Consider the following 26,387-nt stretch of genomic DNA (forward strand, 5'->3'; position numbering starts at 1 on the left):
TGTTTTTTTTTTCCTTTTTTTTGTTGATTTAATTTTTACATAAGAAAGTCATAAAGAAGGCGACAGTTTCTTCTAACTGGAAAATGGCTTGCCGGTTTCCTCCTTTCCTTTGTATTTCCGCTTGCCGTGTGTGAATGGGATGTATCTGTACTTCACCATGTGCTGCGAGAGAAAAATTCAGAAATTAGCCTTCAGACACTACAAACAGTATTAAAAAAACAAAAACACAAATCTTAAGAAAGGCCAGACACATGTCAAATGCAAGGAAACCGCAGCGTGTCCCATTCAGACCGCTGCTCCTCTGACAGGATCGCACAGCATTATACTCATTATTAATGCTGTGTAACCTTGAGGGTCCTGGAATCTACTGTATTAGGGCTCATGCACACAAAGGTATTTTCTTAACGTGTCCGTCCCGTTTTTTTTTGTGGACCCTATGCGGAACCATTCATTTCAATGGGTTCGCAAAAAAAAAACGGAAGTTACTCTGTGTGCATTCCATTTCCGCATGTCCGTATTTCTGTTCCGCAAAAAAAACAGAACATATCCTATTATTGTCCACAGGGACAAGGATAGTACTGTTCTATTAGGGGCCAGCTGTTCCTTTCCGCAAAATACGGAATGCACATGGATGTCATCCGTATTTTTTGCGGATCCGTGCGTTTCGGACAGCAGAATACATACGGTCGCGTGCATGAGCCCTTACACTGACAGCATTATGACTGTGTAATTCAATAGATTCCAGGACTCCAAGGGTTACACAGCATTATAAATCAGTATAAGGCTACATGCACACGACCGATGTGTGTTTTGCGGTCTGCAAATTGCGGATCTGAAAGACACGGATGGTGTCAGTGTGCGTTCCGGCACGGACAGCCTTTAATATACTGTAACTGCCTATTCTTGTCCGCAAAGCTTGGACAAGAATAGGACAGGTTATATTTTTTTTGCGGACCACAGAACGGAGCAACGGAGGCGGACAGCACACGGAGTGCTGTCCGCATCTTTTGCCCCCCAATTGAAGTGAATGGGTCCGCATCCGAGCCGCCAAAACTGCATCTCGGATGCGGACCAAAACGGCCGTGTGCATGAGGCCTAATGTTGTGTGATCCTGTCAGAGGAGCGGAGATCTGAAAATTGATGCAAAATGGTAGAAAAATGGCCATGAAAACCTGCCAGGGAGTCCCGACATGTCTGTTTCAGTAAATAATTGTATTCTCCATGAAGTAACAATCCTGTAGCATCTTTTCTTACAACTCTGCATTGTTAATCGGTTATTCCTCCTCGAGATATATGAACAAATTGTCCACTGGTTGTCACCATTCCCCTTGTCAGAAGGGTGTGACACTACAGGCTGTGACACCGTCTGCACTGATTGGATGACGAGTGTCAGGGTGTGGGACACGCCCCTTTGCACGGCAACACTCAAATTTTTCTAACTATTTCAGGAGGAATAACAGAGGAAAGGTACAATGCAGCGTTCTAAGAAAACATGCTCCCACATATTTACTTCATGTGTCAGAGAGCAGACGTGTCCTCTGTAAAACCCCTTAATGACCACCACTACGTAGCCGAAACGTTGCTGTTTTTGGACCCTTTGTACTGTCTCTTGCACCACTTGTTGGATTGGAGATGCTGCCACCCGGGACCCCGGCCGATCAGCCGTTTTAATTTCACAGTTTGCCTATATTACAATACACTACAAGCTGCTCGGTTCCGTCCAGTCTCAGTCCTGATAGTCTCCAACCCCTCCATCTCCTGAACGCTCACCTCAGCTCAAACCTGGTCATATCAAACTCAAATCAGGTTTCAGTTTAGATGAGCGTCCAGAAGAGGAGAGGGAGTGAAGACTGACCCAGCAGGGAGTCAGCTCTAGAGATCGAGATGGAGAGGAATTAAGCAGCTTGCAGAGTACTGTAATATATGCAGGCTGCAGAACCCGGTTCACTATCCCATGTGCCAGAGCTCAGTCAAAAGGGGTTCAAGATTTAAATGCAAATGCTGTGACCCTCTAAAATGGGTCCTTTCTCTCCCTATATGAATGGCGCAGCAGTCAAACATGCACATTGCCACTTCATTCATCTATATGGGACTGCTGGAGATGGCCAACATCAATTAGCTATCTCCGGCAGTCCTATAGAGAATGGCATTACTAAAGCCAGACTGAGTAAGGGCTCATACCCACGAGCTCAAGCACTCGTGTGCCCGTGCTGCGGACCGCAAATGGCGGCCCGTAATGTATGGGCAGTGGCCGTGTGCACAACATTTGTGGATGGGGATCTATTGACTCGAATGGGTCCGCGATCCGCAACATACGGCCAAAGACAGAACATGTTCTATTATTTTGCGTTGCGGAGGCACGGATGGGAAGCCCATGGAAGCTAAGTCCTATCTTCAGTCGTATGTTGTGGGTTGTGGATCCATTCAAGTCAATGGGTCCGCATCCGCACAACAGAATGCACACGGCCAGTGTCCATATATTGCGGGTCGGCTGTTTACGGTCTGCAAAATGGGCACTGAGCGCTTACGTTCGTGGGCATGAGTCCTAATGGAGCAGCTTTCAATAGATTGTAATACATGCAGGCTACAGAAGAGAAATAGTTGAAATGTTTAATTAAAACAAATAGCAAAAATGTTTTAAGTTCCATAATCAGGTTTCATTAGAGGCCTCATGCACACAACCTTATGTGTTTTGTGATTCACAGATACCAGATGTGCGATTTCTGCATTTTCCTGTTCTGTACATCCCGCCCCATTTGTAAAAATGCCTATTCCTGTCAGAAAAACAGGCGTTCTATTTTTTTTTTGCAGGACAGGCATAGTCACACGGATGCAGAAAGTGTACAGATGACATCCGTGTGCGGTCCACACTTTATGTGGCTGCTTGGAAATGAATGGGTCTGTGTGCAATCCGCAATATATACAGACTGGACATAGACCCAAAATATGGTCGCGTGCATGAGGCCTTAAAACTTATTGACACCTTAGATGATCAGAAGAATCAAGCACTTTCTTCTTCCAATAAATAGTGGTAGAAAATGTCAATACCTTGGTGCCTCCAACTAAACTCATCTCTCAGAACGGCATGACCATAAATTTGGGGGCCGGGTGTGTACCTTCCCTCTGGGTAAATGCTTATAATGCAGTCTTTAGGTCTCTTTCACTCGAGCGTGATGGATTGGCTCAGGATACGTTCAGGGAAACTCGCACCATTTTGCAAGCAAGTTCAGTCCGTTTTGTCTGCGATTGCATTCAGTTTTTTCCGCGCGGGTGCAATGCGTTTTGATGCGTTTTTCACACGCGTGATAAAAAACTGAAGGTTTACAAACAACATCTCCTAGCAACCATCAGTCAAAAACGCATCGCATCCGCACTTGCTTGCGGATGCAATGCGTTTTTCACTGAAGCCCCATTCACTTCTATTGGGCCAGGGCTGCGTGAAAAACCCAGAATATAGAACATGCTGCGATTTTAACGCAAAGCAGAACTGATGGGTGAAAAAAAACGCTCATGTACACAGACCCACTGAAATAAACAGGTCCGGATTCAGTGCGGGTGCTATGCGTTCACGTCACGCCTTGCACTTACTGTGCAACCAATATTATAATGCACCAAAACATACCTTTATTTGTCTCTTCATGGTTATGCAGAAAAGCATGATGAAATACATGACCAGGATTGGCCAGAATACGGGGACATTGAATGCTTCGAAGAAAGTGCACACCATCGCCACAACGACCCCTTTAGTGGCCGAATGCCTTGAAGGAACAAAGGAAAGCAGGTTTATTGACCTATTACTTCATAGATATCCTTTCTTTTCACCTGCATTATAACGGTGGTTCCAGATTTTCGCACTCAGAGATTTACAGTGCAGCCACCTCTCCATTTATTTCTATGGTAAAGTAGCACTGGCGGCTGCTTGGAATTAAAGGCGTTGTCCGCTTTTTTATACTGATGACCTATCCCGAGGTTAATGAACAAAGGCCACAGACTCCTGATAGCAGAGGGTGGTTCTGAGATAGGACCCACAACTATTGGGCATCCTGTTGATAGGTCAAACGCTCTACATGGAGGTCCCCTTTAAATGTTAATAGGTTATGGAACTGGGAACCTATGCAGTAGAATAGAATTCTTAAGGGGTATTCCGATAATTTCAAGTTATCCCCTATTCACAGGACACCCCCCCCCCCCCCATCAATAACCAGGATGGGGGGGGGGGGGGGGGCCCATACTCCGCAAGTCCCCCACCCTTCCAATGAACACAGAGGCAGGTTAAACATGTGCACTCCTGCTTCATTCATGTCTCAGTGCTTTACTCTGCTACCTCCAGCAGTCCCATAGAGATGAAGAGACAGTGCACATGGCCGTTAGTTCCACAGGGCCCCCATTCTCATGATTGGTGGGGTTCCCAGCGGTAAGACCCTAACAATCTATTAGGTATTCCCTGTTCTGTGGATAGAGGATAACTTGAAGTTAACAATGTGACAGTAGAGGACGTTTCAAAGACTTCTATCTGCTGACGAGCTGCATGAACAGAGACATCCTCATACACTCACCAAAATTTAAACTCTGGCAGCCTCCGGATAAACGGACGAAACTCTTCATTCTGTTTTGTGGGTAACGAAGGCCCCTCATCTACAAAAGAAGAGTCAAAGAGATATTAATGTATAAAAAACAGCAGACAAACCATAATGGACAATATAGCAAAGCTACAGCGCAATGGGTTACTCAACTCTCTTAAAGGGGTTGTGCAACAATTGAGAAGTTGGCAAAAGTCCCCCCCACTTGTCCAGACCTGTAAAGGGAAGCTTACTTACCTGCTTCCTGGCGCTGGCTCCCCGCTCCTTCTCCTCCAGCATGCAATGCTCCGCTGTAAACTTTCAGTTTGACATTGCCGCAGCCAATAACTGGCTGTGGCAGTGACCGCCTTCCCATACGTCATTACAAAGGGTCACATGACGCAAAGGGGATCCAGTCACCGGCACGGCCAGCGATTGGCTGCAGGAGTTGTCAAAACGGATGTTGAAGAGGAGCATCATAGGACTGGAGAAGGAGCTGGGAGCCAGCAGGTAAGTAAGCTTACCTTTACGGGTCCAAAAACCCTCCCAGTCTTGCACAACCCTTTTGGGTTATCCCCTATAATGTCGTCGTCCCCCCCCCCCCCCCCCCAAATGCCCGGGCCCCTGCGTCGCTCTGGATCCCTGCACGGCTGCCGCTGCATCTCTCCCATCGCTCGGATGAAAAAAAATTGTCGACAGAGGCAGCCAATAGCAGGCTGCGGCGGGGACGAGCCTCCCTAGCATCGTGGGTGACGCTCATGTATGAGGGGCCCGGATAAGCCCTTTAAGGTGCCCATACACATTAGACTGAGGTTGCTCAAACACTCATTCAGCATATGTCAGGGAAAGAAAGGATCGGGCATACTGGATTCCAACATGCCCAATCCTTAGTTCTTGAGGTAGATAAGCCACCAGCTAACAAAGCATGCATGTGTATGCGGAGTTCACTAGGAATGACCAACATTAAAGGGGCACTATACTTCTAAACTACCTTATTTTCATATATTCTTTTACTGTGCAGCTAAATATTCTCTTTTGTTGATTGAAAGCAGCCATTTCAACCTTGGAAGGGACTGACTGTAAGGGTCCTTTTAGACGGACAGATGTGGGCCATAATGAGCGCCCATCAATGATATAACAAGTCAGTCAGCACTCGCTAAACCCGAATACTGTACTAACAATCCTTTATCGCCTATACTTTATGTCAGCACCTCCATCTCCTGGGAGACGTGCTGCCAACCAGCTGGCTTAAAATATCTGATCAGCCGACAAATGATCGTTTACGTGGGGCAATGATTGGGAAAAGGGCCTTACTACCCCCTCAATGGGATAACTGAATGAAGTCCACAGTATGTCTGCTAAGACCACCACCTCTTCCTTTGACACATTTACATACATGTACGTGAATGATCGCAGCAGCTCTTTTTAAAAGCTGCACTTTTATGAGCTGCAGATTTGACGCTTTTTGCCCATTTAAATCTAAATTTGATGCCAAACTGCTATTCGACGGCAGCAGATACTGCAGAATCATCGGCAGTGAATAATATTTCTAAAGAAAGAGTCGGGGTCAGACTGTACCTGAATCTTCCAGCAAGGACGGATCTACCTTCGGCGATAAGAATGCTATGAAGAGATTTAGATGGTAGATACCCAAGGCATACGTTACTATATACCAACCCTGTAAAGAAAGGAAAAGCAACGGATAAGAGAAAGCTGGATTTTATAAGGTGGTCATTTATCCCCTACCCGCATCAAGATTACATAAGAAAATATTATTTCGTTTTTGGCCTCCCTCACCCACTAAGACCCCATGGCACACTTCTCTCCCCACATCTGCCAGCATTAGTGCATGGTTCTTGAAAGAAGGGTCACAGATGGCACAGGAGGGAAGAAGAATGAGTAGACGGCCAGTCACCTTCAATGCAGCTAGGGTTTAGCTTTCTAACAATACCCCATGAAACTCTGCAGCTATGAGATTACCTAGAAAAAGTCAGAATACTGGCCGTGATCCCAGGCGCATGCACAGTGAAGTCAGTGTACTCTCCTCAGCTTCATATGCACAATAAGGGACATCGGTAGAAAGCTACACCCCAGCTGCATAATCCCATGCTGAAGGTGTAGCTCCCGTCTACAACATTCATCACCTATGCCCATCGATCACATGAACGGGGTTCCTTAAAGGGGTTTTGTCAACTCAGACTTTGACAGCGTATTACTAGGATATGCCATCAAAGAATATCCCACCTCTGAGACCCGCACCAATCTCCACAACGGGCCCCTGAAAGTGAAGGAGAGTGCACCACGCATGCACGGCGTGCTCTCCAGTCATTGCTATGGGAGTTTCAAAAATAGCAGCGCATCACGCTCAGCTGTTTTACAAAGTTCCTGAGAAACGAATGAAGAGCGCACCGCACAATCACAGCCTTAGCTCCATTCACTGCTATTGGACTGCAAGATATCAGCAGTCCCACAGAAATAAATGGAGGGTGGCCAGGCATGAGTGGCTGCTCTCTGCTGACTACGGGGTCTTGTTCTGGAGATAGGTGCGGGTCCCATCTCTTGCGCCTACCCCTATCGGACATTGGTGGCGTATACTAGTGATATGTCACCGATGTCTAAGATAAGACAACCCCTTTAAGTCCTGTGTGTAATAAAATGGTGATGACCACCACTCCTTTCACTTCTATATGCCTATGTCCACAGTAGACCTAAATGTTGCAGATTTCCATGTGGCAGATCCACAACGTCGACAGTACAAGCAATGTGGATCTAAAATCTCATCCACATGTTGCGTAGCAAACCTGTGGTGCAAATTGGCCTGCAATATGGATGTGAAATCTGCAGCAAGTCAATTCTGACACGCTGCGGATCTCCACTGCGGAGGTCACCCTTTGCCATGGGGAGGTTGAAATCCCTTGCCATTTCTGCAGCAAAACCACATGTAATGCATGCCGTTTTTGGCATGTTTTTCTGCTGTGGAACTGCAAACACATTCGCTGTACCTGCAGTCATGTGTGGACGTACCCCGATACAGACAATTTTCTGTCTATATTACTGGCAATCTATGTGGTTGTCAGTCACCAATTACCACTCCATTCCCACCTCTCTCGTGACCAGTTGTGGTCCCAGAAGTCATAAACTTATCTCCTACCTTGTGGATAAGTGATAAATATTGTTAATGGGAATAATTCTTAAAGGGAGTCTGTCACCAGATTGTGACCTTATAGACCGCTTACATAGCGCTCTAGCATAGCAGTCTGATTCTAATGGTACCTTTGATGTTTTCTTGTGAAGTTCCCCCAAGGCAAAAACGGACTTTTATGCATATGTAAATTAGGGCTCGCAAAGTGCCCGGGGCGGCGTTCACCTCGTTGGTGCCCAGGCTGTTCTGCCTCTTTTCGTCATATCCCCGCCCCAGCCTCTTCCTCTGCCCGCCTTGCTCTTTCTTTACGTCCTTCTCTGCAGCTAGATCCGGCGCCTGCGCTATCCATTGCTTGGCCGGGGCATGCGCACTGCGATACCCATTGTGGGTGTCTCTGGTCTGCCTCCTCGTCGCTGTTTCATGCCGTTGGCCGGCGCATGCGCAGTAGCTACTGCGATGCCGTGCCCACAATGGGCATCGCAGTGCGCATGCCCCGGCCAAGCAATGGATAGTGCAGGCGCGGGATCTCGCTGCAGAGAAGGAGGACGCAAAGGAAGAGCGGGGCGGGGATATGACGAAAAGAGGCAGAACAGCCTGGGCACCAACGAGGTGAACGCCGCCCCTGGGCACTTTGCGAGCCCTAATTTACATATGAATAAAAGTCCGTTTTTGGCTAGGGGGAACTTCACAAGAAAACATCAAAAGGTACCATTAGAATCAGACTGCTATGCTAGAGCGCTATGTAAGCGGTCTATAAGGTCAAAATCTGGTGACAGACTCCCTTTAAAAGGGTTTTCCACGACTTTAATACCAATTACCTATCCTCTGGATAGGTCATCAGTATCTGATCGGTGGGGGTCCGACACCCAGGAACTCCACTGATCAGCTGTTTGAGAAGGCAGCGGGGCTTTTGTGAGCGCCACGGCGTCTCATAGCCTACCAAGTGCCGTCCACTGTATAGCCGCTGTGCTAGGGTATCGCACTCCGCCCCATTCATTCTATGGGACTGAGCTGTGTCTAGGCCACTGATGAACACGTCATCACTGGCCTAGGAAAAGCTGAGAGAAGGCTGCGGCACTACTCCGAGCGCTGCTGCCTTCTCAGAGCTGATCGGCGGGGGTCCCGGGTGACGGACCCCCATCAATCAGATACTGATGACCTATCCAGAGGATAGGTCATCAGTATTAGTCTCGGAAAACCCTTTTAAAGGCCTCTATAATGATGCTCATGAGCCATCGAGATGCAGAGCCGACAGTAGGGGGGAGGACATTTTATCATACATTTTTTTCTAACTGGATACACCCTAAAAGTAATAAAAAGTAGAAAAGTACCTGTAGTATATAAACCCTTATCATGTAGAGTGCACTTAGGCCAAGGGTCATCAACCATCGCACTGATGTGTAAGGTGTAGACTTGTCTAGCCATGACTGGTAAACCTGAAAGCACAAGTCAAATGTTTTATTACACAGATAAATATGACCAAGTTTAAATGAAAGAGCTGCGAGTAGATCTCTGGAGGTGAGCAGTGATTCCATTCACTGACAGCAAGCAGACAGGACATAAGAGGATGTATAACAGCATTTCTCTTCTCCAGTGACAGAACTGAGCCCAGTGGCACGCTAGAAGGGTCCATATCCCGCCTAAGCTTTCTATCCCCGTACAGGTCCCCTTTAAGAAACCTTTCCCACCCACTAAAACACAATCATGAGAAATCTGCACAAACAGCCGGCGGTCAAACACTGCGCACAGAAAAAAGGATTAGGAGGAGAAAGTTCCTCATGATGAAGTCACATTCCTGAATCGCTCCATTATCAGGGCACAGAGATTAATCCTTGGGCAGGACTGTGCGAACCGCCATATTAAAATCCCCCAAGCAAACACCTCGTTCTAAAGCGAAAGGGTGGAGGCCCCAAAAACGTAATCCTGTAAAAGTATTATATGTCCCACATAAAACAAGCGCGCACAAGGCAACGCGAGATGTTTCCATGTATCCGGGGCATGACGATATAATCAATGTAATGCGTTATGCAAGTAGGTAGGTAATGGAAGCTCTATTGTCGGAGGTCCTTGACCCTGGGAAGAAGCAATAGAACTGTGTTCGTTGACGAGATAACCACGCTGCAGGTGGTCTTGTGCACCTGAGATGTCGGGTCATTTCTGGGTGCAGGGAATGGGGGTCAACCCATATCACTGGGGTGTCAGACACCTTTAAAATAAAATACCACTAATGCATATACAAGGCCAAGTTGATATCTCTACAAGCTGGCCATCAGGCACATCTCCACTTTATTTGCCTCACCCTTTTGGGCCCATCCACTGACCCGTCCCTTGTGCTTGCAGCTACACCCTTCCAGCACCAAATCTCGTGGGTCCTGGCAGCGGCCTCTGCTGACCCAGCTTCACTGGCCGTACACATTAGATAGTTAGCAGTCGATGCAATCAAACGCTTTGGGACCTGACAACTAATGATTAGGAGGACTGCACCACTGAACCCTAACATCTCCAGAAAAGCAAGGGTCAGTCTGCAGCTCAAGAAGTGCTTTATAGCTGCTTATCTTCCTTTTCCCATTACAACAGTTTGGCCCTTCACTATTTCAGTAATTATACATACAATCAGAGGGGTTCTCGAGTCTCCATTTCCATAAGCCCTATCAGAGCAGACGGCTGTGTCCTCGCTCTAGCAGACTGGACTGCACCTGGTCCTTTATAAGGAAATTCATACTGGTCTTATGCTAGTAAGGTGCCCTGAGCACTGGGGGGTCGGTCTAGCCCAGGGATGGGCAAACTGCGGTTCTCCAGCTGTTGTAAAACTACAAATCCCATCATGCCCTGCTGTAGGCAGACTGGGCATACTGGGAGTTGTAGTTTTACAACAGCTGGAGAGCCGCAGTTTGCCCATCCCTGGTCTAGCCCCTCAGGGCACCATTTCACCTTCTCCTCTCCCCCACTGATTGACGGGGCCAGGTATGCTCACTGTTCAAATGCCTGGCCCTACAATCTCTGTAGTTCCCGCTCCAAGACCTGAACTGCGCATGAGTAAGCTTTCACAGACAGGCATTGGAGCAGTGAGGATTCCTGGCCCTGTCAATCAGTGGGAACAGGGGAGAGATGGGGAGGAAGCAGTGCTCCAAGGAGCTAGGCCAGCCCTCAGCGCTCCAAGCACCTCATCAACATAAGAAAAGCATGAATTTCTCAGCAACAAAACGTTTCATAGCAGCAACAGAGGGGTTGTTACACTCAGCAGCATCAACCCTACCAGGCAGTATGCCTGGTTTATTAGGGCCGATCATGGTGACAAATGCTCTTTAACAGTAGCAACAAGCCATCCTAAATTACTAAAATGGACACCTTCAGTACATGCACACACACAAAAAAAAAAAAGTGAAAAACTGTCCAGCATGTCACGTACCTGCCCTAGCCGCGAGAAGAAGCGATATATCAGCGAGGGCTTGCCATGTACTGATTCTCCGATACTGTCTCCTTCTGACATTCTGTTTCTGTGCAGACAAAAATGGAGATGAAGTAAATGCAATGCAAGTCCGTGAGCTCAAAAGGAATGAGCTTCGTTTGGAGATATAGATATAGATGATATACACACACACAGATATCATGAGGATAGGCCATCAATATGAAAATCTCAGACAACCCCTTTAAAAGGGTATGTACACATGGGGCATAATTTGATGCCGACTGCGTTACATGCACATTTGCCATGGATTTCACCCTATTCTGCACCACAGGTCAATCTCCATTGCAATTGTTTTTCCTGGCAGGTAACAGGTATCTTCCATTTTGATGGCAATTTGAGGATATCTAGGTATACGACATGTTATCAATTAACTAGAAGCAAATAAGTGGAGCCAGGCCTGCCTGATGATTTAATGATTAATGTCTTTGCATAGACTACAGCCGGCCGGTCCAGGCACTGGTCTCGGAGCTGTACTGTCAATTCTGCTCCTGTGATGAAGACCTTCGTTCCGAGCCCTTGTTTCTGTAAGTCAATGCCATCTGCACGTAAGATAGCAATCACTCCCAGTGCCCTCATACACATGCATGCTCAGCTCGACAGACCAAGCATGTGTTCTCAGTAGGAAGCCTCACCCTGAGAACAAGTGGACCAGGCAGCTGAAATACAACCTGCCTGATCCTTGTGTCCTACGACATCTGCCATTGTGTGAAGAGCCACGAGGCCTCCAAACACATTAGACGGTCAGCCTGTTCCTCCAAAATCGGCGGGCTCAGATCCTACACATTTAAAGGGCTTTTCCGAGATATCTTAACTGATGGCTTATCCTCTGGATAGGTCATCAGTATCTGATTGGAGGGGGTCCCACACCTGGGACCACCACAGATCAACTGTTTGAGAGGGCATTGGCACTTGAAGTAGCCACGTGGCCTTCTTGCAGCTTTGCCTAGGCCACGTGGTGTCACATTGACGAGGCGTAGCTCAGACCCATTGAAGTAAATGGGGCTGAGCTGCGACGCTACTCTGTGCACTGGTGCCTTCTCAAAAAGCTCATTTGCGGGGGTCCCAAACCCCACCGATCGATATAAAGATCTCAGAATGCCCCTTTAATGGATAAGGTCAGGTTAAAGGGGCTTTCAGGATCCGCCTACAATAAAGAAGTGCTGCTCTGGCCCTCTTAGCCTGGATCTGTTTGCCTGGTCGACGTCAAAGATGAAGCCAGGTAAACAGAACAGCAGCGTGGCATCTGCCAGGTAAGTAACAATCACTTCTTTATTTCAGAAGGATCCACTCCTGAAGCCAGAAAATTCCTTTAAAGGGGTTGTCCGGGTTCAGAGCTGAACCCAGACATACCCTTATTTTCACCCAGGCAGCCCCCCTGATGTTGGCATCGGAGCATCTCATACTCCGATGCACTCCCTTGCCCTGCGCTAGATCTCGCAGGGCATGGGCTCTTGTTTACAACAACACACTGTCGGGCGGAAGCTTCCGCCCGGCAGTGTGTTCAGTGAGCATGAACTGCTCCGATGCTCAAGCCAGGGGGGCTGCCTGGGTGAAAATGGAGGTATGTCCGGGTTCAGCGCTGAACCCGGACAACCCCTTTAAGAGTGAAACCACCTGCTGTAAAAGGACCCCTACAGAGGAAATGAGGTATTACATAGCACCTACTAAAATGGACGGGTGATCGTTTAACACATTGGAGCGCCCCTAAACATATAATGGACTGAAAAATCGCTGAGACGTAGTAAAATTCATCCCATGCTGATGACGTGTCTGCCTATAAAATGTCGGCTGCCATCTAACGTGATGGACAGTTGCGAAAGTTCATGAATCCGAGCAGTAATAAAACGTGGCAGAAAAAAACTCCCATGTAACGAGTGCGCTGGCAAATCGCCACTGAAAAGAATACCTGCCTCATGGGCGTGATCACAGGGAACCTGCCCGACTAGAAACACCAGAAGAAGGGCTCGGCGGATTACAATGCAGGATGAGCAGTATGTACAACTTACAGGGATGTCCACGATTTCAGTATCATCCGCACTTCCGTTCCACGGCCCCGCAAAAAATTAGAACATGTCCTATTCTTGTCCACAGACAAGAAAAGGCATTTCTATCATAGTGCTGGCTTTATGCGGTACGCAAAACACGGAACGTACATGACCGTTGTCCGTGTTTTGCGGATCCGCAATTTGTGGACTGCAAAACAGTAGCGGACGTGTGAATGAACCCTGATTTTCCAGAGCTGTATTCACAGTTCTGCGGGCTGTCATTGGAAACAATTGACAAACTCCTTGTTAGACAATTCCTTAAAGGGGTTGTGCCACAACACTTATCCCCTTCTCCACAGGGCAGGATAGAGCTGTGAGGGTCTGACCGCCGGAGCCCTCGGCAAGCACAAGAACTAGGAGCCTCCACAGACATAAGATATAAGGGATCATGCACACGGCCGCTGCCCAGCCGTGCGGCCTGCAAACAGCGCGTCTGCAATATGTACGGGCACTGATGTGTGAATAAGGCCTCATGCACACGACTAGGGCTGAAACCATTCATCGATGTAATCGAGGCCAAAAAATCCTCGATGCAGTTTTTCTGCATCAAGGATTAGTTTAAATCACAGGACCACGGAGCGTGAGTGAAATGAAGCTTCTCACTCACCGCTCCGTGGCCTCCCGTCAGCACCGCGCTGCAGGACCCTGCGTTCACACAGTCAGCGCGCTCGCTGACGCCTTGTGTGACGTCAGGTCCCCAGTGCATGCTGGGATGAAGACGCGTCTCCTGCGGACTACATGTGTCAGCGCACTCTGCACTGAAAGGTAAGTATAAAGTTAGCAGAGGCAACAGGGGGGGGATGGTGGCACCTGTGATTTGGCATGGGCTGGGGGAAATGGGGGCACCTGTGATTTGGCATGTATAAAGTTATTGCCGGGGGGAGAGGGGTTAATGGGGGCACCTGTGATTTGGCACATCGAGGGACTGATCTGGGGGGTGGGGGAAATGGTGGATGGCATGGAGGCACTGGGGAAGGGGGGCATCATGGCAATCTGGATGGAGGGCTGATGGGGGCATGGGGCACATGGCATGGAGGAGCTGCTGATCTGATGGCACTGGGGAAGGGGGGCATCATGGCAATCTGGATGGCATGGAGGGGCTGATGGCAGTACCATCATGGGGACACTGGGGGACATGGCATGGAGACACTGCTGATCTGATGACACTGGGAGAGTGGGGGACATGGTGGATGGCATGGAGACACTGGGGAAGGGGGACATCATGGCAATCTGGATGGAGGGGCTGATGGCAGTGCCATCATGGGGACATGGCATGGAGGAGCTGCTGATCTGATGGCACTGGGGAACATGGTGGATGGCATAGGAGGCACTGGGAAAGGGGGACATTTTTATAAAGCAATACATTATTTTGAAGGGGTTTTCTCATCTCAGACAATGGGGGCATATCGCTAGGATATGCCCCCATTGTGTTATAGATGCGGGTCCTACTGCTTGGACCCGCACCTATATAGAGAACGGAGCCTTGAAAGTGAAGGAGAGCGCACTACGCATGCGCAGCCGCCCTCCATTCATTTCTATGAGGCCACCGAAAATAGCCGAGCCAGCGCATGCACGGCACGCTCCCATTCACTTCTATGGGAGAGGCGGGGATCAGCGCTTGGTGGTGGACGGACACCAGGAAATCTGGGGTCCTCCAGTCACAGCACTCCCCGCTCCGTTCTCGATATAGGTGTGGGTCCCAGCGGTGGGACCCGCACCTATCAGACAATTGGGGCATATCCTAGCGATGTGCCCCCATTGTCTAAGATGGGAAAGCCCTTTTAAGAAGGTTTTTCTTATTAGATTACTCGATTAATCGTAAAAAATAATCAATAGAATACTTGATTACTTAAGAAATCGCTTACTGCAGCCCTACACACGACCGTATGCATTTTGTGGTCCGCAAAAAATACTGATGAAGTCAGTGTGCATTTCGTATTTTGCTGAACGGAACAGCTGGCCCCTAATATAACAGTACTATCCTTGACCGTAATGTGGACAATAATAGGACATGTTCTATTTTATTTTATTTTTTGCGGAACGGAAATACGGACATACGGAAACGGAACTCGCACGGAGTAACTTCAGTTTTTTTTTTTCCGGACCCATTGAAACGGACAAGGAAAGAAAATACATTTGTGTGCATGAGGCCTAAGGCATTAGACAGATCTCCAGATACCCCAAAGGGAGTTTGTCACCTCCAAAACTGGTTTCAGAGCAAGAACACCATCATGTAAGGTAGGTGCCCCGAAACATAACCACACCTCTCTTGTGAGAATTTGATCCTGAGAAATGCACTGTGGGTGGACGCTCCATTAATGCTGCCCAGCACTCGCCTCCTGTATTACTGACAGTCCCCGAGATGTCACAGCCGGTAGCAATGACAAAGGGGAGCCAGGTGCACCAAACGGAGGGGCCCTGCCCATGGTGCACCGAAAACCTTATCAGCATATGGCCTCATGCACACGACCGTTGTTGTGTTCCGTTCCGCAAAATGGGGTTCCGTTGTTCCGTGATCCGTTTTTGTTTCCGTGTGTCTTCCTTTATTTTTGGAGGATCACCAGACATGAAGGAAAGTAAAAAAAAAAAGTCTGTCAAGTTTGCCATGCAAATGATAGGAAAAAAAACAGACGCGGATGACAATCTTGTGTGCCTCCGCGTTTTTTCACGGTCCCATTGACTTGAATGGGTCCGCGAACCGTTTTCCGTGAAAAAAAAAAAATAGGACAGGCTATATTTTTTTGACGGACTGGAAACACGGATCATGGACGCAGATGACAAACGGTGCATTAGCCAAGTTTTCAACGGACCCATTGAAAGTCAATGGGTCTGCAGAAAATCACGAAAAACGGAACGGACACGGAATAAAACAACGGTCGTGTGCATGAGGCCTAATAAAAAGAAGCCTTTCTGGGTGTGACCAACTGCACCAGGTTTATCACAGGGGCTCAGGATGTGATGCAGGGAAAGACCCAGTATACAGCCTCATTCACACGTCAGTGTTCCATGTACCGTACGCGTTCTCCGCGGACAGCACACGTCCCCATTCATTTTAATGTGTGTATTCAGACATCAGTGTTTCAGCACGGTCCGTGGGTCAGTGTTCTTAGCACAGAAGCATGCTCCATTTTGTCCGTGCTCATGGATCCATCACACCCATTATAGTCTAAGGGTCCATAAAAGCCACAGAAGCCATCCGTATTTCACGGATCATTAGGAAGAAATGTTTTAAAAATTATTTTTCAGCTGTGCAGGGTCAGTGCAACAAGGATGGCACATGGACAGCAAAACAACACGGTTCCATCGCTGACCACCTTCTCACGGATTTGTGCACGGACACGGATGTGTGAAGGAGGCTTAACTCTGCACCAACTACTGGTCGTCTTACTTTGAGACCAAACTTTATGCCAAATTTGTGGTTGCACGTTAGACCACACCCCTTTTGCAATAAGCCAAACCCCTTCAACGAGCCAGATGCGTTAAATATGAGCAAATTTGCACCAAACTCTGGCGTATTTTCCGACAATGTCTAGGTGCACTCATGTTAGTAAGTGTGAGCCCTTGTAGTCACATATATTGCTGGTTCTTATTGACAGACACACCCCTAACCGCTCCCACACTGCAAAATCATTTCCCATGTGTGACCTTACTTTTAAAGGATTTGTCCAACCCCCCCCCCCCCCCCCCGCCCAAAACAAAAATTAAAAAAGCACTGAGAATCAAAAAAAATATTCAACTTTTGAAAGCTGATGGTACAACAGTTTGTTAAAGGGGTTGTCCACTTTTTTCATATTGATGACCTATGCTCAGGATAAGTCATCATTATCAGATTGGCGGGGATCAGACTCCCGTCACCCCCGCTTTTTGACGAGAAGCAGCACTCGCATGAGCCACCGCCTTCTCGTCATCGTTTACCTGCTCACCTTCGCAACCGCTGCGTTGAGCAGGTGTAATTACAACTATGGTGTATAACTCCGCTGTATTCACTTGAATTGGAAGGAGCAGTCCCATAGAAGTGAAGGGGATGGCGGAGCTGTAATTACACTGTAGCAGCGCTGGCACGAGCGTAGCGGTCTCTTCAAACAGCTGATTGGCAGGGGTGCTGGGAGTCAGACCCCCACCAATCAGATACGGATGGCCTATACTTAGGGTAGGTCATCAATATAAAAAACTGCGGACGACCCATTTAAAGTCCCCGAAGCTCAAAAAAACCCTTCAAGTTTCCTTGCCATCTTCATAATCTCTGCCATTTGTGGATGAATGAGGAAAATCCATATTTACATCCAAGGACCAAAAACCCCCACAGATCCGGACCTGCTCACCGCCGAATCCCCCAGAAGTGTATTCTGACCAAATCCTCTCCTCAACATTGAACTGCAGCACTAACAGCGAGAAGTTGTAGAATTAGTGGAATCACAGGATCAGTAGACATGTTAGGGTCCATTCACTGGTCCGCAGAATGGGTCCGGACCCATTCATTTTCTATGGGGCCGGAAGAGATGCGGACAGTACACAGTGTGCTGTCCGCATCCGCATTTCCGGAGCGCGGCCCCGATCTTCCGGACAAGAATAGGCATTTCTATGGGGGCGCCGGCCGGGTGTATTGCGGATCCGCAATACACTACGGACGTGTGAATGGACCCTTAATGGGATGCAAATGATGAAAAAAATGGAAACAAAGTACAGTGGTCCCTGAAGATACAATGGCCTCGGGATACAATATTTTCAGCATGGTCTTTTCTGACCCATTGTAAGTTCAAACCAGACTCAGATCCACCAGTCAAGGCCACTTCTCTGGTGAAATATCTGTATTAGGGCTCGTTCACATGACCGTGTGAAGCCCGTGTCCGTGCTGTGGATGGCAAATTGCGGTTCCGCAATGCATGGGCACCGACCATGGCCCAGCCGCATGGGGATCGTGGACCCATTCACTTGAATGGGTCAGCGATCCCTCCATTCCGCAAAAAGATAGAGCATACTCTAAGGAGGCACAGAACAGAACCCCAGAAAGCACTCCGTAGTACTTCCGTAGTGTTCTGTTCCGCATCTCCGGATTTGCGGACCCATTGAAGTGAATGGGTCCGCATCCGTGATGCGGAATGCACACGGAACGGTGCCCGTGTATTGCGGATCCGCAAATGCAGTCCGCAATACGGCAACGGGAAGCACACGTTCGTGTGAACGAGTCCTTATTTACTGGTTATCAGCTATTCCCGACTGTTAAATGTAAGAACTAGTTGTATCTGTCTTAATTATCTGCTTATTTTTCTTAAATCTTCATTTTCTCTTATCTTGGATGACATTTTAGGGCTTTGGAACCAATTACTCAACTTACAATGGTTTCAACATACAATGGTCGTCCTGGAACCAATTACCATATTTTTCGCTTTATAACACGCACTTTAGGGGGGAGAATGGCAGTGCATCTTATAAAGCAAATGGTGCGCTGACACTGACACATCGCCGGCCGCTATGCTGAACAGCGCGGCCAATGATATATCAGAGCTCTATCACGCGGGGTGGGAGGAGGGGCCCGGTGCAGTCACTGTACTCCATTACACCGGGCCCCGCTCACAGCAGTCTTCATATGTAAAGTCTATCCATGTAATCCTCAACCAGTGGCTCTGGTATGTTAAACTAGCGCAATCGTCTGTAGTAGTACTCGCTATCAAAGCAGCGGGCAGGCCGGCGGCGCAACGTCACTCACTCCGTCATGCTCCTCCCACTTCATTAATAGAGAGTACTACTACAGACGATTGCGCTAGCTTAACATACCAGAGCCACTGGTTGAGGATTACATGAATAGACTTTACATATGAAGACTGCTGTGAGCGGGGCCCGGTGTAATGGAGTCACCATCCACACAGGGACATGAGAAGACACTGTCAAAGAATCTGCAGCAGAAATCGGAGGTTCGCCCTCTGTCACGGATCCTCATGCAGATTTAGCCCCATTCACAATGTCAGCCAACTTTTTTTCCAATGACGCAGACCCCAATTCCACGTGCAGAAAAATCAGCGCAATATAAACTATGGCACGGATTCCATATGGGATGCGGAATACATGTGTTCCTCACATATTTAGGAGCAGAATACGCACCAAAAGCTAGGCAGGACTTTTCCTCCCGTCAAAAATAACAGATCTCAGATGGAAATTGCTAAAACCGGCTGAATGGATGCAAAAAGAGCACAGCGGATGCTCAAAATAAAGGATCCGTTTTTTGCTTTCTGTTCTTGGAATTCGAAGAACGGAAAACGAAACCTACCCTTACCATGGCCGCAGCTCTCAGATACAATGCTATCCTACATTGCGAGCAGGATGAGGTCTGGATACAAACAATGAATGTTCTCATTCAAGAACAGAAATCAGATCTTAAAGGGGTTGTGCAGGAGCGTACTCCCCTGCCTCCCGGCTCCTTCCTCCAGACCTGCAGTGTTCCGCTAGGCTCCCTCGCTGTGCCTGCAGCCAATCACTAGCTATGGCGGCGACCGGCTCCTCTTGCGTAATGATAAATCGGCACAAAGGGATCCGGTCACAGCAGAGGAGCACGACAGGCCTGGAGGAGAAGGAGCGGGGAGCCAGCGTCAAGAAGCAGGTAAGCAAGCTTCCCTTTACAGGTCTGGACAGGTGGGGGAGTCCTCTTAACCCCCCGCCCCCAGTCTTGCACAACCCCTTTAAAAATGGCAAGTAAAACACAAAGGGGCACATTTATGAACACCGGCGTTTTAGACGCCGGTCTTAATAAAGCCCCATAGCAAACGGTGGGTCCTCCGAAGTTATGAAGAGGCAAAGGCCAGCGCCAGTCTAAATGTAAGGCTACTTTCACACTTGCGTTCGGAGCGGATCCGTCTGGTGTCTGTACAGACGGATCAGCTCCTATAATGCAAACGCTTGCATCCGTTCAGAACGGATCCGTTTGCCTTACAGTTTTTTTCAGATCGGATTTTTCGTGAAAACTCAGATCCGACAGTATATTCTAACACAGAGGAGTTCCCATGGTGATGGGGACGCTTCAAGTTAGAATATACTAAAAGAACTGTGTACATGACTGCCCCCTGCTCATTGGTGGCCAGTGCGGCCTCCCCCCCCATCATTGGTGGCAGCGGAGAGTTCCGATCGGAGTCCCAGTTTAATCGCTGGGACTCCGATCGGTAACCATGGCAACCAGGACGCTACTGCATTCCTGGCTGCCATGGTTACTTAGCAATTTTAGAAGCATTATACTTACCTGCGATGTCTGTGACCGGCCGGGCGCTCCTCCTACTGGTAAGTGAAAGGTCTGTGCGGCGCATTGCTTATAGCACAGACCTTTCACTTACCAGTAGGAGGAGCGCCCGGCCGGTCACAGACATCGCAGGTAAGTATAATGCTTCTAAAATTGCTAAGTAACCATGGCAACCAGGACTGCAGTAGCGTCCTGGTTGCCATGGTTACCGATCGGAGTCCCAGCGATTAAACTGGGACTCCGATCGGAACTCTCCGCTGCCACCAATGATGGGGGGGGGGGGGCTTTTAATTAGGGGGGGGGGAGGCCGCACTGGCCACCAATGAGCAGGGGGCAGTCATGTACACAGTTCTTTTAGCATATTCTAACTTGAAGCGTCCCCATCACCATGGGAACGCCTCTGTGTTAGAATATACTGTAGGATCTGAGTTTCACGATCTAACTCAAATCCGATGGTATATTCTAACAGAGGCGTTCCCATGGTAATGGGGACGCTTCAAGTTAAAATATACCATCGGATTGCAGAAAACTCTGATCTGATGGTATATTAATAGGGACTCCTGACTTTACATTGAAAGTCAATTGGGGACGGATCCGTTTGCAATTGCCCCATATTGTGTCAACGTCAAACGGATCCGTCCCCATTGACTTGCATTGTAAGACTGGACGGATCCGTTTGGCTCCGCACGGCCAGACGGACACCCGAACGCTGCAAGCTGCGTTCGGGTGTCCGCCTGCTGAGCGGAACGGAGGCCAAACGGTGCCAGACTGATGCATTCTGAGCGGATCCGCATCCACTCAGAATGCATTGGGGCTGGACGGATCCGTTCGGGGCCGCTTGTGAGAGCCTTCAAACGGAACTCACAAGCGGAACCCCGAACGCAAGTGTGAAAGTAGCCTAACACGGCTTCCTTGCGGTCTTACATTTAGACCATTTTCTACGCCTAAAACAGCCGTAGAAAATGATGAATGACACGGCCCGCCGGCCCTTCTCGATTACACCCACTTTTTTTTTGACATGGAGTGAGTGGGGAAAAGTCGCAGATTGCGGTGCAACTAACTGTTGCGCCACAATCTGCGCCTGAAACACATCTAATTTGGGCATATTTCAGATTAATAAATTACCCCCAAAGTATATAATAAACATGGTTTACAAAGTTTTCATTATACAATTTTAAAAAAAATCCTAAAACCCTGCAGTTTTGACTCTTAAAACAGAGTCTCATAACAGGCTGACACTTCTTGTTCTGTAGAGATCAGTTCTCAACAGTCCTCACATTATCATCACAGGCAGGATTACACTCAAAGATAATGCCTCTAAACAGATCCAGATTCACAACAGGCAGTGTCACAGCTCATCTTCTCCCCCTCCCTGCCCAATGATCTTTGAACAGATCCCAGAGCACTCCCATAAAAATCACACATAGAAATTAATGAACATCTCCCAGAGAGACTCCATCCCCGCTGGGAGGGGACGCCGCAGTGATTGGAGATTTCACACCCGGACCCTCACTGATCAAAATTTCTGACAAAGGAAAGTTAGGCCTCTTTCACACGTCAGTTAATGGGTGCTGTCCATGGTCTCCACCGGCCGCTCACTTATCTATTGACTTTAAAGGGGTTCTGCATTTTTTTTAAACTGATGATCTATCGTCTGGATAGATCATCAGCATCTGATTGGCGGGGGTCCGACACCCGGGACCCCCGCCGATCAGCTGTTTGAGAAGGCAGAGGCGCTGGCAGTAGCGCTGCGGCCTTTTCGCTGTTTACCGCTGGCCCAGTGACGTCACGACTAGTATCAATGGCCTGGGCGGAGCTAAGCTCTGTTCACTTGAATGGAGCTTAGCCCCGCCCAGGCCAGTGATACTAGTCGTGACGTCACTGGGCCAGCGGTAAACAGCGAAAAGGCCACGGCGCTCAAGGAGCGCCGCTGCCTTCTCAAACAGCTGATCGGCGGGGGACCCGTGTGTCGGACCCCCGCCGATCAGATGCTGATGATCTATCCAGAGGATAGATAATCAGTTTAAAAAACTGCAGAACCCCTTTAATGTGCATGCACTATTTCTGTCTGATTACGGATCCCTCAAGCACGTTATGTTCTATGGGTCCATGACAACATTGATGCCATCCAAGTTTGGTCCGTGGTTTTCGGGGACCGTTGGTAGGAGGCGCTCTGGAAACCAATTTTCAGAAAACGTCTGTGGAATAGGGATGAAACACGGAGGACTGAAAACAGACACGGATTCTTCACGAATGAGCCACTGACAGTCTTGTCATTGATGTGTGAAAGGGGCCTTACGCTCTAGGATAAATTTACATTAAAAAAGTGAAAAACCTCTATACCAGGGGGTCAGCAACCTTCTGCACTCCTGCTGTTGTCAAACTACAATTCCCAGCATGCTCTACTCATTTCTATGAGAGCTCTGAGAAGAGCAAGTATGCATGCTGGGAGTTGTAGTTTCACAACAGCCGGAGTGCCGGAGGTTGCCTACCCCTGCCCTATAGGGTAATGCTATAAAGTGGTATCTTCACAAGTGTGCAAAGTAACACATGCGGACTCGGCCACGGATTCACTGTGGATGTGACCCTCTTCACTGAAGGGGCCATTTTAATCACATAGCGAGCACCCTGTGGATTTGAAAATCTGCACGCTCCTTCTCCATGTGGAATTCTTCCCCTACAAGTGGATGGGATTTTCTAAATGTCATCCGCCTTGTACTTTACTAGAAGTTGCTGCAGATTTGCAGCGTGGAATCCCCACCGCAACTCCACAGAATGTCTGCGCTGTCTGGGATTCACCCTTAACCACTTACCAACCGCCCATTGACTATAAACGTCCTTGGGCGGTCGGTTTATCTCTGAATGGACGTCCATTCAGATATGGCAGCTGCAGAGCGGGGGTGCCGCTGTCAGCGAGTCAGCAGGGCAACCCAGAGAGAAGGAAGGGACCGTTCCTGGGTGTATACACAGCGCTCAGCTATGCGCTTCCTGTCCCGACCCGGTGGTCATGTGATCGCAGGAGCTGTCGGGTCTTCTATAGACCTCGATCAGCCCTGCGCTGAGGCTGTACAGCCTCTCTGGGCGGTGTATTTCCCCTATAAGATCGGGGCCACGCTCCGGAAATGCGGATGCGGACAGCACACTTCCGGCCCCTGAGAGAATGAATGGGTCCTGATTAGTTCCGCAATGTTTACATGGACATGTGAATGGACCCAAACTGGGGCCACTATGTCAGCCCCAGTTACAGGAGAAATCAATAGTTAAAAAAAAATATGAAATTTAATGTCCCCCAGAAGTCTTGTATGACCTTATGAGGGACACAAAGTGTAAAATAAAGAATTAAAGTGGTTTGAAATTTTTTTAAAAAATACCCCCCAAATCGGTTATTTAAAAAATGTTTAAAAAAAAAAATAGTAAAAAAAGAAAATAAAATAGACATATTTGGTACCACCGCGTCCGCAAAGACCGGAAATTTTCTTAAAAAATTCAAAAGTTGCTTCTAAAATTCCAAACCTTCAAACGTCCTAAAAAAAATAAACTTACATTACTAAAATGATGCCAACATAAAGTAGACATACGGTGAAGGTTAACTAATACATATTTTATGAGGCATCACTAGAGATTCAAGTTTAGAAAACAGTGAAATTTATCACATTTTTGTTAACTTTTGGATTTTATTTTTATAAATAAAAGGTAAAACATATTGACTCCATTAACATGAAGTACAATGTGTCCCGAGAAAACAGTCTCTGAAGGTCTTGGATAAAAGCGTTATTACCACATAAAGTGACACATGTCAGAAAGGGGGCAAATGGCCGGTCAGGGAATCTGTGACTGAAGATGTGGTCTAATCTACATTTCATTCATTTACAGTCCTGCTCATTCTGAGCTCTGCAGTCCAGGAGGCGGGGCTATCAGTGACTGACAGCCTTCCCTCTATGGCTGTGTATACAGAGAGCTGTCAATCACTGATAGGACCGCCTCCTGGACTTCAGAGCTCAGAATGAGCAGGACTGTAAATGAATGAAATACAAGTTTTATGGAATCTTTTCCCATAAAACTATATATCCATCTGCTCAGCTCCTCCTGCTCTATAAGAAGCTGCCTGCAGCTCAGACGCCAGGTTCATGGTGACAGGTTCCCTTTAAATGACACTGATGACCTACAGTCAGTTTAGGTGATAAATACCAGAGTGGAGCCGGGACCATAACCACGGGTGGTTCTGGGAGCAGACAGCGCCCTCCATTGTGTACAGGCTGTGCTGGGACCTATTCTCTTGACAGCTGATCGGTGGGGGTTCCAGGCCCCGGACCCCCACTGATCTGACATTGATGACCTATACCAAGAGAAAAGGTATAAAAACCATTTTCCCATTCACATCACTTAACACCTATCCACACAATAGGGGATAAATGATCACTGAGGGTCTGACCAGTGGGACCTCCACCGATTATGAATACAGGGGTATGCTTAGTGACGACCGCTCCTTCCACTTGTATGGGACTGCCGAGTACATTGCTGAGCTATCACCAGCAGTCCCAAACAATTGAATGGCGCAGTGGTCACACATCACGGCTCCGTTCAACACTGTGGACCCCCGTTCTCAGAAACACTGAGGGTCCCAGCGGCCAGACCCCCCCCCCAGCAATCATACATTGTGTGGTAATTGGTAAGTAAACCGCTACTACCTACCTGTGGTCACCTGGCAGACAGTGGATTCACAATGACACGCAGGTTTGTGCGGTCATCACCATGGCACCCGGTGACCCACAGCCAGCTTTAGGAAGATGACCCAGCAGAAAGGGTCACCAAATCCAAAAGCCTGAAGGTCAAAAGGCATTACAAAATCCAATGTCCCCCTTCAAGTCACCAGGGGCTAGTACCATGGCCAATGGAGGCTAGGCTGCAGTCCTATACGTCAATCAGACGCACTGACACCCTACATGTGCCCGGCTGGACCCCCTCTAGCTACACCCCACTTTCAGAACTGCACCCAAACCCGCAGGACTTACATCCCCCCGACATTAACGCGACATAACCGCAGCCTTACCCAGAAAATGCACACAGAATAGGGTGATCTGAGAGCTTTTCCCTAGAAGCGCAGTGATATCTGGGAAATGTAGTCTTTCAGCACACAGTCACAGCGTATGCAGAGAGCCCGCTTGACTACGTTTCCCAGCATGCCTCTGTGCCAACCAACTCACTTCCGCTTGTCGTACGGTATATGCCGACGAGGCAGGGCGAGGGTTGGTTACCCGGGAAATGAAGGGGTCGCGCTCTATATAAGAGGATAGATGGCGGCGCAGCGCTGTGTGCGGGGACTATGGAGGCGGCTTCTCCGGCCTCATTGTCAGGCGACGCCTCGGCCGTTCTCACCTGTCTTCTCTTGTCCAACTCGGAACTGCTGAGAGCTCCTGAAGCTACACGTCACAAGCCCAACCCCCCTGCAGACAGGAGCAGCCGAGCGTCGAGCTCATTAGTCTTACAATGTTAGACTGCTCTGGGCTCCTCAGACTCATGTCCTGTGTGATCGTAGTGGGTTTAAAAGCCTAGAATGGAAAGAGTTGAGGGAGGAATCGGTGATAGTACTAAAATGGAGAGGGTAAAAGGATGAATTAGTAATAATACTGGAAAGGAGAGGGCAAAGGGAGGAATCGGTGATAGTACTAAAATGGAGACGGTAAAAGGATGCATTAGTAATAATACTGGAATGGAGAGGGTAAAGGGAGGAATCGGTGATAGTACTAAAATGGAGAGGGTAAAAGGATGCATTAGTAATAATACTGGAATGGAGAGGGTAAAGGGAGGAATCGGTGATAGTACTAAAATGGAGAGGGTAAAAGGATGAATTAGTAATAATACTGGAAAGGAGAGGGTAAAGGGAGGAATCGGTGATAGTACTAAAATGGAGAGGGTAAAAGGATGCATTAGTAATAATACTGGAATG

The 26,387-nt window shown here is 48.2% G+C and overlaps 1 protein-coding gene across 4 annotated transcripts; it reads right to left on the minus strand.

Annotated features, from left to right (window-relative positions):
• Positions 1-25,914, minus strand: RER1 (retention in endoplasmic reticulum sorting receptor 1). 4 transcript variants are annotated; one of them, XM_040427436.1, is made up of 7 exons: positions 25,817-25,914; positions 11,111-11,198; positions 9,033-9,137; positions 6,138-6,237; positions 4,557-4,635; positions 3,623-3,758; positions 1-162 (listed from the first exon to the last, which is right to left on the minus strand). In XM_040427436.1, exons 2-7 carry the CDS (start codon positions 11,189-11,191, stop codon positions 73-75), a joined length of 591 nt encoding a protein of 196 aa, XP_040283370.1. In that variant the 5' UTR covers positions 11,192-11,198; positions 25,817-25,914; the 3' UTR covers positions 1-72. The 4 variants fall into 4 exon arrangements, with proteins under 4 accessions (XP_040283370.1, XP_040283378.1, XP_040283387.1 ...); XM_040427444.1 differs by lacking the exon at positions 25,817-25,914 and adding an exon at positions 25,491-25,610; XM_040427453.1 differs by lacking the exon at positions 25,817-25,914 and adding an exon at positions 25,133-25,366.
• Positions 25,915-26,387: the final 473 nt, after the last annotated feature.

The sequence above is a fragment of the Bufo bufo genome, chromosome 1, assembly GCF_905171765.1.
Source record: "Bufo bufo chromosome 1, aBufBuf1.1, whole genome shotgun sequence".
NCBI lineage: Eukaryota > Metazoa > Chordata > Amphibia > Anura > Bufonidae > Bufo > Bufo bufo.

Coding starts and splice junctions, on each gene's coding strand:
- RER1 (XM_040427436.1), bottom strand. CDS start 11,191: ATGTCAGAAGGAGACAGTATCGGAGAATCAGTACATGGCAAGCCCTCG. Junction 9,138..11,110: donor TCTTCTCGCGGCTAGGGCAG/GTACGTGACATG, acceptor TTGTGCTTTCAG/GTTTACCAGTCATGGCTAGA. Junction 163..3,622: donor CCATGAAGAGACAAATAAAG/GTATGTTTTGGT, acceptor TTTCTCTCGCAG/CACATGGTGAAGTACAGATA.